Source organism: Hemitrygon akajei, chromosome 13 (assembly GCF_048418815.1).
Source record: "Hemitrygon akajei chromosome 13, sHemAka1.3, whole genome shotgun sequence".
Classification (NCBI taxonomy): Eukaryota; Metazoa; Chordata; class Chondrichthyes; order Myliobatiformes; family Dasyatidae; genus Hemitrygon; species Hemitrygon akajei.
In genome coordinates, this window is record NC_133136.1 from 8,551,841 (window position 1) to 8,565,859 (window position 14,019).

General features: G+C 41.4%; 1 protein-coding gene across 3 annotated transcripts in view; it reads right to left on the reverse strand.

The window, feature by feature from the left end:
- The window catches only part of LOC140737623 (methyl-CpG-binding domain protein 3-like), a 131,326-nt gene that overhangs the window by 54,347 nt on the left and 62,960 nt on the right, over positions 1 to 14,019 (reverse strand). For all 3 annotated transcript variants that reach the window (XM_073064090.1, XM_073064092.1, XM_073064091.1), the window contains exon 4: positions 2,195 to 2,285. In XM_073064090.1, coding sequence (XP_072920191.1) covers positions 2,195 to 2,285 — 91 coding nt within the window. The remainder of the gene's footprint in view (positions 1 to 2,194; positions 2,286 to 14,019) is intronic.

Here is a 14,019-nt window from a genome sequence, read left to right on the forward strand (position 1 = left end):
GTGTAGACACTGCGGTGTCTTCTTGGCTAGTGTGGAGATGTTGTGGGTCCACGTTAGATCGTCTGTTATGTGCACACCAAGAAACAACAGTATCCTTCTGTTTGCACTGTCATAAATAATGTGCACTGGGTGACACCAGGAGAGGGAGTAGATGGATGGGTGGGGGAGCTGGGAGGCAATAGGTGGAAGAACTACAGGGCTGAAGAAGAAAGAATCTGATATGAGAGGACAATGGACCATGGAAGGAAGTGTATGGAAAACTAAAACCATTTGGCACAGGGGCTGGCACAGTAGCATAACAGGGCAACACTATCACAGAGCCAACAATCCTTCCGCTGTCTATAAGGAGTTTGTACATTCTAACCCTGGCTGTGTGTGTATATCCCCGGGAGGAAAATATACCTTGAAGTTGGAAAAATCGATGTTCATGCCATCAAGTTGAGTAAGTTGGGCCAAAAGGCCTGTTTCCATGCTGTACACCTTAATGACTCTAAGGGTGATCAAGGTCTGCTGAATGGACAGGACTCTATGGTCTGATGTAAACACCTTGTGAACTAATTAGATTATCAATGCCAACGGCTCTAACATTGCCAAGTTTTGTTACCTATAACAAAATCATCCAACCTTCCCTCATCAATAAAAAATGTCCAAGTTAACTACAGTCAGAAAAAGCAGGGACAAAAATGACATAAAAGTAATTTCATGACCAACTGAGCAGAAAATAGAAAACTTCAACCACAGTTCAATTTTACAAATCCAGTACTGAAGAATTCTCTTTGAAGTGTTTATAGGATTTTTTTTAAACTCAACTTATGTCTAAAATCAAGATTCATCAGCACTTGTAGGCATTTTGACACATCACAGCTTGAAGAACAGACTTATCTGGAATACATCCAGGATGTATAATAATGAGTAGGTATGATTTTGTGAAAGAAGCATTAAAAACTCTGTGTTACCAGTCAGAAGCTGCAAAAATTGGCAAATTTGGGACAAAATGCTTTTATCACATCATCCTGTTAATTATTATAAGACCATAAGACACAGGAGAAGAATTAGGCCATTTGGCCTATAGAGTCTGCTCGGCAATTTTATCATGGCTGATCCATATATAACCATATAACAATTACAGCATGGAAACAGGCCATCTCGGCCCTTCCAGTCTGTGCCAACTCTTGCACTCACTTAGTCCCACTGGCCCGCACTCAGCCCATAACCCTCCATTCCTTTCCTGTCCATATACCTATCCGATTTTACTTCAAATGACAATACTGAACCTGCCTCTACCACTTCTACTGGAAGCTCATTCCACACAGCTACCACTCTGAGTAAAGAAATTCCCCCTCATGTTACCCTAAAATTTTGCCCCCTAACTCTCAAATCATGCCCTCTTGTTTGAATTTCCCCTACTCTCAATGGAAAAAGCCTATCCACGTCAACTCGATCCCTCTCATTATTTTAAATACCTCTATCAAGTCCCCCCTCAACCTTCTACGCTCCAAAGAATAAAGACCTAACTTGTTCAACCTTTCTCAGTAACTTAGGTGCTGAAACCCAGGTAACATTCTGGTAAATCTTCTCTGTACTCTCTCTATTTTGTTGATATCTTTCCTATAGTTCGGTGACCAGAACTGTACACAATACTCCAAATTTCCTTGTCCATTTCCTTGTCGGCCCTAATCTCCTGCCTTCACCCTGTATCCCTTCATGTCCTGACTAATCAAGAACCTAACAACCTCTGCCTTAAATATACCCAATGACTTGGTCTCCACAGCTGTCTATGGCAGTGAATTCCACAGATTCACCACTCTCTGGCTCAAGAAATTCCTCATCTCCATTCTAAAAGGAGGCCTCTCTATTCTGAGGCTGGTCCTAGACTCTTCCACTAAAGGAAACATCCTCTCCACATCCACTCTATCAAGGCCTTTAAACATTCAATAAGCTCCCTCCTCATTCTTTTGAATTCCAGTGAGTATGGGCCCAGAGCCATAAAACACTCCTCATGTGACAAGCCTTTCAATCCTGGAATCATTTTCGTGAACCTCCTTTAAACCCTCTCTAATGCCAGCACACCCTTTCTTAGATAAAGGGCCCAGAACTGCCCACACTAGGCCTCATCAGTGCTTACTTTCATATACATAAAATTATAAATACATGAAATCCTAATAGATAAAATCACATCAGAAGTGGATCTTACCTTGCAACCCTTTGGGAAGTTCTACCGACTTAATGATCTGTTCAGCAATGTCACATGCACTCAACCCTTGGAGTCTTTTCTCCCAGAAAAGCTGTTAAGAAAAGGCAAAATTAAAATGCTTCAAAACCTTTCTGCGAGGCAACCAAGAGGGAAACATGAAGCAGTAAATGGACAACGTGACAATCATGATTTTTTAAAAATATTCTTTAAAAGACAGACATTAAAATTGGAAAGACGATAATTCAACTGATCTAGAAAATTCTTCCTTTATAAATCTGAAATCAGTATCAGGTTTATTATCAATGACATCATTCATTCATTCGGTATGTGCCATGCCGTAAGAAGTAGGCGATCATGGTCTTTCTATGACCATGACTGTTCTCGACAAATTTTTCTGCTGGGCAGTGTCTTTACAAGCCATTATCAACACTCTTCAGAGACTGTCTGCCTAGCATCAGTGGTCACATAACCAGGATTTGTGATATGCGCAAGCTGCTCATACGACCACCCATAACCTACTCCTACAGCTTCATGTGACCCTGATTGGAGTGGGAGGGGGGGTCCTATCACTGACATAGGTCATGAAATTTGTTGTTTTGTAGCAGCAGTATGGTGAAATACATAAAAATTACCAAGTTACTATAACAAATAGTATTCAACAACGAAGTGCAAAAAGAGAGCAAAACAGTGAAGTAGTTCATTGTCAATTCAGAAATCTGACGGCAGCAGGGAAGAATCTGTTCCTTAATCTGTGAGTGTGTATCTTCAGCATCCTGTGCCTCCTTGATTCTTCATGACACTTTTCCCCCATAAAGGTTCAAAGTTTAAAGTACATTTATTAGCAACGTATGTATAGATTATACAACTTTGAGATTAGTCTCCTTACAGGCAGCCACAAAACAAAAAAATGCAAAAGATATTTTAAAAAAAAGACCACCTTCAAACACCCACAGTGCAGAGAGTAAAAAAAAAACAAATTGTGCAAACAATAAGAGTAGCAAATAGCATTCAGAACAGAATTTTATGAAAGAGAGTCTGTCCACAGTCTCAAAGTCACAGCTTCAGTTCAGTGCAGAGCTGAGTAAACATTGCATAACAGTGAGCTGAACCAACTCATCCCTCACCTCCGGCCCAACTCCCTAACTTTTAGAATGAGGTTAAGTTATGTTTGGAATGTATTTCAAAGGGTTAATATTTTCTTCCATTATGAAAGTAGTTCCTGTTAATGTGGCCATGCTGACGAGAAGACAGGCGTGGCAGTAGCTACAGTTATTTGTCTAATAAGTGATAGTGTAAATACACCCATTAATAAGTGAAGACAGCTTTTCATCCCATCAGCTGAAAATATGTGAAGGAAGGTAATGGAGAGAGAATCCCGGGGGAGTGAAGTAAAGACAAACAAGAGCAGGCAGTGAGTAAGGCAAAATGAGGACAAGTCATCAAAAGCTTTGGTGGTAGGTTTGCAAAGTCAGGAGGGCATGGGGCATGGAACAGAGACCTTTGGCGGGGGGAGTGAGGTCAGTACAGAGGATAATTTCGAGAAATTGCAGAAGAACATTAATGAATGTACGGAATGTACAAATACTCAACATCGTTGACAGCAAGGTGTGGTTTTGTTCCAAAGATCAGAAAGGCTGTTTGTTACTTGGAAGATGTGAGTCATAGTGCATTACAGCACAGCACAGCACTAGCTCTTCAGTGCACAAGGTTGTGCTGACCTCTTAACTTTCTCCAAGATCAATTTAATCCTTCCCTCCCACATAGCTCTCCATTTTCCTTTCATCCACGTGTCTATCTTAGAGTCCCTTAAATGCCACTAATATCTTTAGCAACAACTGCAAAGGCATTCTACGCACCAACCACTTACTGTAAAAAAAATTACCTCTGACAACCCCTCGATAATTTCTTCCAATCAACATAAAATTATACCCTCGTGTCACCCAAAGTGTACACCTTTGGAATGTGGAGGAAACCAGAGCACCCAAGGGAAATCCACAAAGGCATGGGGAGAACGTACAAACTCCTTACAGACCACGGTGGGAATTGAACCCCGACCTTTCAGCTGGCTGCTCTAAAGTGTCACAGAGCGCTTGATGGTTCTGGGATTGTACTTGCTGGAATTTAGAAGAATGAGAGGGGAATCTCATTGAAACCTATCTAATATTTAAAGGCCTAGACAGAGAGGATGTAGAAGGGATATTTCCAATAATGGGGGAGTCTGGGAGAAGAGGGCACAGTCTCAGTATAGAGGGAAGTCTATTTAGACAGAGATGAAAAGAAATGTTTTTAGCCAGAGCAGGTGAATCTGTGCAATTCGTTGTCACAGACAGCCGAGGTGGCCGAGTCTCTGGGTATATTTAAAGTGGTGGTTGATGGGTTACTGAATATTAAGGTTGTGAAAGTTTATGGGAAGGAGGCAGGAGAATGGGGTTGAGAAGGGTAATAAATTAGCCATGAACCATGGGCTAAACGGCTAATTCTGTGCCTATGGCTTACAATGGTGCTCACGGCTATGATACCTTACAGTGCCGCTAATGTTACGGAGGCACTAACGGCCCTGATACCTTACAGTCACGCTGACAACTATGCTAATTTACTGTGGTGCTCATGGCTGCGATATCTTACGGTTGTGCTAACGGCTTAGATACATTACGGTGGTGATCATGGCTATAATACCTTGCAGTGGCACTCACGGCTATGATAGCTTACAGTCACGCTGACAGCTATGCTAACTTAGTGGCCCTCACGGCCACGACACCCCACAGTGACCCTCGCAGCCCTGATGCCCCATGGTGACCCTTGCGGCCCTGATGCCCGACTGTAGTGCTCACTAGCTGTTCACAAAGGTAGATCAGTTAAACAATACTTCTCTTCATTAAACGGGGAACAGAATATAGGAGCAATGAGTTTAAGGTGCAACTACACTCAGTGGCCACTTTATTAGGCTCGTCTCTATACAGTGGCATGAAAAAGTTTGGGCACCCCTGGTCAAAATTTCTGTTACTGTGAATAGCTAAGTGAGTAAAAGATGAACTGATTTCCAAAAGGCATAAAGTTAAAGATGACACATTTCTTTAATATTTTAAGCAAGGTTACTTTTTTATTTCCATCTTTTACAGTTTCAAAATAACAAAAAAGGAAAAGGGCCCATAGCAAAAGTTTGGGCACCCTGCATGGTCGGTACTTAGTAACACCCCCTTTGGCAAGTACCACAGATTGTAAATGCTTTCTGTAGCCAGCTAAGAGTCTTTCAATTCTTGTTTGGGGGATTTTCGCCCATTCTTCCTTACAAAGAGCTTCTAGTTCTGTGAGATTCTTGAGCCGTCTTGCATGCACTGCTCTTTTGAGGTCTATCCACAGATTTTCGATGATGTTTAGGTCGGGGGATTGTGAGGGCCATGGCAAAACCTTCAGCTTGTGCCTCTTGAGGTAGTCCATTGTGGATTTTGAGGTGTGTTTAGGATCATTATCCTGTTGTAGAAGCCATCCTCTTTTCATCTTCAGCTTTTTACAGATGGTATGATGTCTGCTTCCAGAATTTGCTGGTATTTAATTGAATTCATTCTTCCCTCTACCAGTGAAATGTTCCCTGTGCCACTGGCTGCAACACAAGCCCAAAGCATGATCAATCCACCCCCGTGCTTAACAGTTGGAGAGGAGTTCTTTTCATGAAATTCTGCTCCCTGTTTTCTCCAAGCATACCTTTGCTCATTGCAGCCAAAATTTCTATTTTAACTTCATCAGTCCACAGGACTTGTTCCAAAATGCATTAGGCTTGTTTAGATGTTCCCATGCAAGCTTCTGACACTGAATTTTGTGGTGAGGATGCAGGAGAGGTTTTCTTCTGATTACTCTTCCATGAAGGTCATATTTGTGCAGGTGTCGCTGCACAGTAGAACAGTGCACCACCACTGCAGAGTCTGCTAAATCTTCCTAAAGGTCTTTTGCAGTCAAATGGGGTTTTGATTTGCCTTTCTAGCAATCCTATGAGCAGTTCTCTTGGAAAGTTTTCTTGCTCTTCCAGACCTCAACTTGACCTCCATTGTTCTTGTTAACCGCCATTTAATTACATTACGAACTGAGGAAACGGCTACCTGAAAACGCTTTGCTATCTTCTTATAGCCTTCTCCTGCTTTGTGGGCATCATTTATTTTAATTTTCTGAGTGCTAGGCAGCTGCTTAGAGGAGCCCATGGCTGCTGATTGTTGGGACAAGGTTTGAGGAGTCAGAATATCCACAAAGCTTTGAAATTTACATCACCTGGCCTTTCCTAATGATGATTGTAAACAAGCCATAGTCCTAACAAGCTAATTAGAGTCTGAGACCTTGGTAAAAGTTATCTGAGAGCTCAAATCTCTTGGGGTGCCCAAACTTTTGCATAGTGCTCCTTTCCTTTTTTTCCCACTCTAAAATTGTACAAAACAAAAATAATACACTAATCTTGCTTAAAATGTTGAAAAGAATGTTTCATCTTTAACTTTGTGACTTTTGGAGATCAGTTCATCTTCTACTCACTTAACTATTCACAGTTACAGAAATTTTGACCAGGGGTGCCCAAACTTCTGCATGCCACTGCATTAATGCAAATATCTACAATGAGAGACCAGGCATTCTGGATTGATATTACATTGTTGGTCCTGATGAAGGGTCTCAGCCCAAAACATTAGTTCTTTACTGCTTTACATCAGGGGTTCCCAACCGTGTTTATGCCAAGGACCAACACCACTAAGCAAGGAGCCCGTGAACCCCAGGTTGAGAACTCATGCCCATAGATGCTGCTGAATTTCCTCAGCATTTTATTTTTGTTACTCTGGGTTGAGCTTTCTTGGAGGTGAGTAAACCAAGAGATTATCTGATTGAACAATTTAAAATTATGGTGGGGCGGGATGGAATAAACGGGATATAGAATGAGAAAATGTTCACCTTTAGCACAGTATCCATAACCAGGAGGCACAGTTTTCCAGAAGGGGTAAAAGATGCAGAGGGGAGTTATATTACACAGAAGTAGGCCCCTTGGCTCAACACGCCCATACTAACAAAGTTGCCTACCCTAGCTGGCTCCATTTGCCTTTGTTAGGCCCAAACTTTATCCTTTTGTGGTAATGAATTTCTGTGGAATTTGTTGCCATAGTCAGCTGTGGAGGCCAAGGCATTAGGAACATTAAAACCGGAGATTAAAAAGTTCTTCATTAGTCAAGGAGTCAAAGGTTATGAGGAGAATACAGGAGATTGGGGGTGAGAGGGATAATAATTCAGCCATGGCGAAATGGCAAAACAGGCCTAATTCTGTTCCTGTTTATGGTTCTTATGATCTTACTTTTTACTTCCATAGTTCAATTTACTGTGTGTCATCGTGTTGAAAAGATGTGCTTTCTTTGGAGGTGGTCCAGGAGGTTCACAGGAATTATTCCGGAATAAAAGGGCTAACATATGAGGAGTATTTGCCGGCCCTGTGCCTATACTTGCTGGAGTTTAGAAGAATGAAGGGTAATCTCATTGAAAACTATTGAATACTGAATGGCCTAGAGAGAGGAGACATGGAGAGAATGTTTTCTATAGTGGGGAAGTCTAGTACCAGAAGGCACAGCCTTCCAATAGAAGAACATCCCTTTAGAACAAAGATGAGGAGGAATTTCTTGAGCCAGAGGGTGGTGAATCTGTGGAATTCATTGCCATGGGTAGCTGTGGAGGCCAAGTCATTGGGTATATTTAAAGTGGAGATTTACAGGTTCTTGATTAGTCAGGTCATCAAAGGTTATGGGGTGAAGAGAGGGGAATGGGATTGAGAGGGAAAATAATTCAGCCATGCTTGAAAGGTGGAGCATACTTGATGGGCTGAATGGCCTGATTCTGTCCCTATGACCTATTTTCTAATATTTGCAATACTGTTTCTTGTACATCAGAGAAACCAAATGTAAACTGGGTGATTGTTTTATGGAGCATCTGTGTTCAGTCTGCAACAGCTCAAAGTTAGAAAATGATATTACATTTTAAAGAATCATATTCTTATGGCAGGATGGCTCTAGCAATATATGGCAATGTGTTGTGCGCAGCTCACTAAACTACTAGATATACTTCTTCTAAACTATGATCACTGCAATCCCCAATCAGTAATTACCCTGTTAAAAAAAAGGTATTTTTGAACTGTCTGATGATCTCCTGAAGGGTTCATCAAACTTGACTCTCAGGAATGCAGGTATGGCAACTTGAAGCGGAAAAATGGCCGCAATTGCCAGAAGGAAGAGCGTCAGGGCGGACTCCAAGCTTCAAGGCCCAAGAGCAGACTACAAGCCAGTGTAGAGCCCCACATCCTCTGTGCCAGCCAAGATCCTGAATCTGAGCCCATCCTGTCTGCCTGCATTTGACCCATCTTCTCACAACTACCATCAGACGGGAGGTGCAAGAGACTTGGGCCTTACGCTACCAGGCTCAGGAACAGTTGTTGCCCTGCAACCACTGGGCTCCTGGACAAGCGTGGATGGTTTTACTATTTTCAGCTCTGAAATGACTCCACACACGTAGTCTCACTTTCCGGGACTCTGCAGCTCATATACCATTTGTTCACTTTTGCTTAATTACTTGCACGATTCGTTCTCTTTTACATGTTTTTCAGTCTTTGTTATACGTGATTCTTTTTCATGAATTTTATTGTATTGCTTTATTTTCCTCAAGGAGTCTGCAAGACGAATCTCAAGGATGTATATGGTACATATAATTTGATAATAAATGTACTTCGAACTTTGTTGCTTTGGTAATTAGGTCTGTAAGGAATTGATGATGGCCTTTCATTTTTGCAATAAATTCAAATTCCATTAAAAAAAAAGAATGAGTTGGATTTAACTGAGTTCTCGTTGGACACACAAGTTCATAGGGTCTCTGAACTGAGTCAGAGGAATGATTCATAGCCAAGGCTTTGAATGGGAATTTCAGAACCTTACTGGGGTCATCGGTGACTGACTAACAGAAGATAAAACTGAAATCACAGTCACAGTCTAAGAATTTAGTCTCCGACTCTATTCCAGGATGCTGTAAAGACCTATGGCTCAGGGCTTTTATAGTAAATCACATGATGTCAATTTAAAGCAGAAATTAAGTATTTTAGAATATTTGGATAGAGAATGTATAGGGGCTTTTCTCCTTGAAATAAAGGAGGATGGGGGTGTGGGGTGACTTGACAGAGGTGTACAAGATGATATGAGGCTTAGATCGAGTGGAGAGCCAGAGACACTCTCCCAGGATGGAAATGGCTAATATGAGGGAGCATAGCCTTAAGGTAATTGGAGGAAAGAATTCATCCATTATGTGCCATGTCGTATGACGTGGGTAATCATGGTCTTGACTATGATTGTTCTTAACCAAGGGTAACCTGCAGGCTAGTGGAGGGAAGGAGCGCCTTACACCTCCTGTGGTAGTGACATATCTCACCCTGCCACCCTGAAGCGTCCATAATATTAAAGTGATTGAAGGAACATATGGTGGGGATGTTCCTCCACTCCACACAAAATGGTGATTACATAAAATATGTTGCCGGGGTGGTGGTAAAGGCAGATACATTAGGAGCAGTTGAGAGACTCTTAGATGGGTACATGGATGATTGACAAATGGAGGGCTAATGTGGGAGGGAAGGATTAGATTGACCTTGGAGCAGGTTAGAGCCGGCATTGCACCGTGGGACAAAGGGCCTATAATGTGCTGTACTGTTAAATGCTCTGATTTAAATACTGAACATGCTGAAACTATCAAGGTTTTAAAAGCCAAGAATAAAGTTATAAACAAGTTTAAATGAAGCTACATTAAACAGTTCTGCTACATCTAAGCAGCTACATGGGTTGAAAGGGATTGGGACAACTTGGTTGGCTTTATAATCTGTTTCTGTGATACATTACTCTACAACTCTTCTGCTATTTGGAATTCATACCATCATTTGTAATCGAGAGAGCAAGAAAACTAACTCGTCCTCTGTCTAATTATGAAGGTAAAAAGCTTATAATAATATTGATTTTTGAGATGGTGGCAAGCAATTTTCACAAAATGTTATATTTGACTTTTGCAATGAAGTCCTGGACTGTTTGGACAGCTGGACTAGCTTTGTGGAATGCTGATGAGGTCACCAGAATTAGCCCAGCTCATTTTAAATGACATTACATTGCAGAAGAACGTTAAAAGGACTTTGTGCCTATTGTGTCCATCTCACAAGCCATGTTTGGTCTGCACAATGCATATCTTTACCCATTTTAACTTTAAACACAGGATATAAAGAGCAGTGATAACACATATCACCAAAAAGGCTTTATACTTCAACAAAAACAGAATCAAATTAAGTAACTGAATCCTGATAAAATAGACTAAAAGAGAATAATCAATCTGACATTTGCTTCTCTAGACCAATATTGAAACTAAATTCTTCATTAAATAAGTAGAGGAATTGCATTGAAGATTGAAAGCACCTTACACTGCTCAGTCTCCAGCTACAAAGGATTCCAACTTAGCATAATACCAGGAGTAAGATCAGCATTGATACTCCCTGTGCTCTATTCCTTGAATGATTAAACTATCTATTAGATGTACTGCATCAACTCTCCAAATGTATTTGAATATGAGCTACACACAGTAAAGGCTGGAGGAACTTAGCAGTCAGGCAGCATCTATGGAGAGGAATAGACAGTCGAAGTTTTGGGCTAAGACCCTTCATCACGACAAAAGAAAGGGAGCAGCAGTCAGAATAAGGTGGTGGGCCGAAGCGGAAGGAGGACAAATCGGCAGGTAATAGGTGAAACTAGGGAGGTGATAGGTGGAAGATGTAACAGGACTGAAGAAGGAGCAATCTGATAGAAGAGAGTGGACCATGGGAGAATGGGAAGGAGGAGGGACACCAGAGGGAGGTGATGGACAGGTGAGGGGGTAAGGGAGCCAGAAGGGAGAATGGCAATGAGAGAAGGGGACGGGAAATTACCTGAAGGTGGAGAAATCGACAATCATGCCATCAGGTTGGAGGCTACTCAGACAGAATATGAGGCGTTGCTCCTCCAGAGTATGGTCTCATTGTGGATGAAGAGGAGGCCATGGGCTGACATGTCTGAATAGGAATGGGAATGGAGCACAGCTTTCTGATCTCTATGAAGTCTTGAATTTACACAGCTGACGAATGTAAATTTAAAAATGACAGTTTTAAAAGGGAAAGACAGATGGAGTGGTTTGTATTAGTAATGCTAGTGCACTGAATTCTGAGTGTGAAGATGTGGCTGCCAGGAGGAACAGAGAAAAACACAAGAGACCAAAAATATTCCTCAATCTCAGCATGTCCAAGGTGGAGGAGGCAGAGTAATGTAGGAGAAACAAGGCTGGACAGGCAACAAACATAAGGAGGGAGCAGAGTCCAGTTGGAAGGAAATGTGAAAAATGATGGAAGAAAGCTTCTTTAAAAAATTATCAAAAGATTTATATTGCCATATATTACATTGAGATACATTTTCTTGCAGGCATTTACAGGAAAATAAAGAAAAACAATAGAATTTATTTTAAAAATATGCATTTAAGGCGAGAGAGAGCAATTTTAAAGGAGATGAGAGCGGCAAGTTTTTTTTTAAACACAGAGAGTGACGGGTTCACGGAATGGTGGTAGATGCAGATAGAAAATTCAGAGTTCCAAGTAAATTTATGATCAAAGAAAAATGGAAGGTTATTGACATTGTGTAGGCATAAGAGAATAGTTTAGTTGGCCATTTATTGCTAATTTCGTTCGACACAACATTGTGGGCCAAAAGGCCTGTGCCTGTTCTGTACTGTTCTATATAAACAGAAAGGGAAGGGGAGTGACAGGTGGACTAAGGAGGGGTGTAAGATGATAGGTGGGTGGTGCTGGATGGGAAGATAAGTAGGATAGGGTCAGAAAGCTGACAACAGTTGGAGCATTAGAAGGGGGATCCATGGCCTTTCTCAGACTGGAGGAGCAACACCTCATATTCCATCTGAGTAATCAAATAGCCAATTAAACTAATCCCTTATGCCTGCACAATGTCAATATCCCAACGTTTTCTTTACATTCATGTGTTTATTTAAACATCTCTTAACAGTCCCTAATGTATCTGATGCATGCTGCTTGAACACCCAAGTTGGTGTGGTCTATCATTGATTCTATTATGGTTATTATTCTACGGATTTGTTGAGTATGCATGCAAGAAAATGAATCTCAGGGTTGTATATGGTGACATGTATGCACTTTGATAATAAATTTACTTTAAACAGTATTTTATTGCACGAACATCAACTTCTCCACTTCTGGTAATTCCCCCTTCCCTTCCTTTTTACCTTCTTATTCCACATTCTAGTTCCCCTTCACCCTTTATCTTCCCCTCCCCTGCCCATCACCTCATTCTGGTTCCTTTCCTCCTCCCCTTTCACCCATGGTCGACTCTCCTCTCCCTTCAGATTCCTTCTTCTTCAACCCTTTTACCTTTTCCACCTATCACCTCCCAGCTGCTCACTTCATCCCCTACCCACCCACTTTATACAACCCCAAGATTAATTATCTTGCAGGCATTCACAGCAGATGCAAAATTACATCATCGAATCAATGAAAAAGTGCAAGCAAGATGAACAAACAACACATGCAAAAGACATCAAACTGTGCAAATACAAAAAGAAAACAAGTCATAGAAAACTATAGCACAGAAATAGGCCCTTCAGCCCATCTAATCTGTGCCAAACCATTTAAACTGTCTAATCCCATCAACTTCACCCAGACCATAGCCCTCCATACCCTTCTCATCCATGTACCTATCCAAACTTCTCTTAAACATTGAAATTGAAATCGCACCCACCACTTGCACAGACAGCTCGTTCCACATTCTCATCACCCTCTGAGTGAAGTTTCCCCTCATATCCCTTCGAAATCCGGTGCAGATGCCACTACACCACCAGCCTGCTAACTAGATTGCTAACTGCGCTTAGATATGTCAGTTCGACCACTTACTTTGCTAATTAGAATGTTATATTGCTAATTTAGTTTTGTTAGTTTTTCATTGCTACAAGATCATTCAGCTTTGCTGGTTCGTAATAAAGAATCAGAAATACCTTTTTCAACTTGGAACTCAGATATCTGGAAGCGCATCATACAGTGTCGACCCCCTGCCTTGGTCTATCAGCGGTTTTGGTTTGTTTTAAAGTAACCACTACACTTCATATAAAAAACGTGTTGAGTAAACTGACTGCCACATTCACAGAAGTACTATTTAAGCGATTGAAGACAAAAGAGTGTGCAGATGTTGGAATCTGGTACAAAAAAAAAGCTTCCAAGGAGGTAAAAGGACATTTCTGGATGAGACCCTGCATTAGGACTGAGAGAGGACGAAGTGGCCAGTACATAGTGTTGGAAGGAAGGTGCGACACAAGCTGGTGGACGATAGGTGGAACCACACAAAGTGGGTATGAGAGAATTATATTATTTTATTTTATTAACTTATTTGTAGTAATTTTTTAATATGCTGTGTGTGAGGTATTTGAGAATCCAATGGAGGAGAAGGATGGCAATGAAGCTGGGAGGTCACAGTTTGGATCAGATGTGGATTATCAACCGCTCTGACACCTCTCTCCTAGACATTAACAGAATTGCAATTGCAGGGTTCTCAAGTCCTGGCAACATCCACGTAAATTTCCTCTGCACTCTTTCAATCTTATTGACGTCTTTCCTGTAGGTAGGTGACCAGAACTGCACACAACACTCCAAATTAAACCTCATCAATGTCCTATACATTTTCAACATAACCTCGCAGTTTCTGTACTCATTACCTTGACTGGACGGCCTCTTGCTGGGGCTGAACATTGCA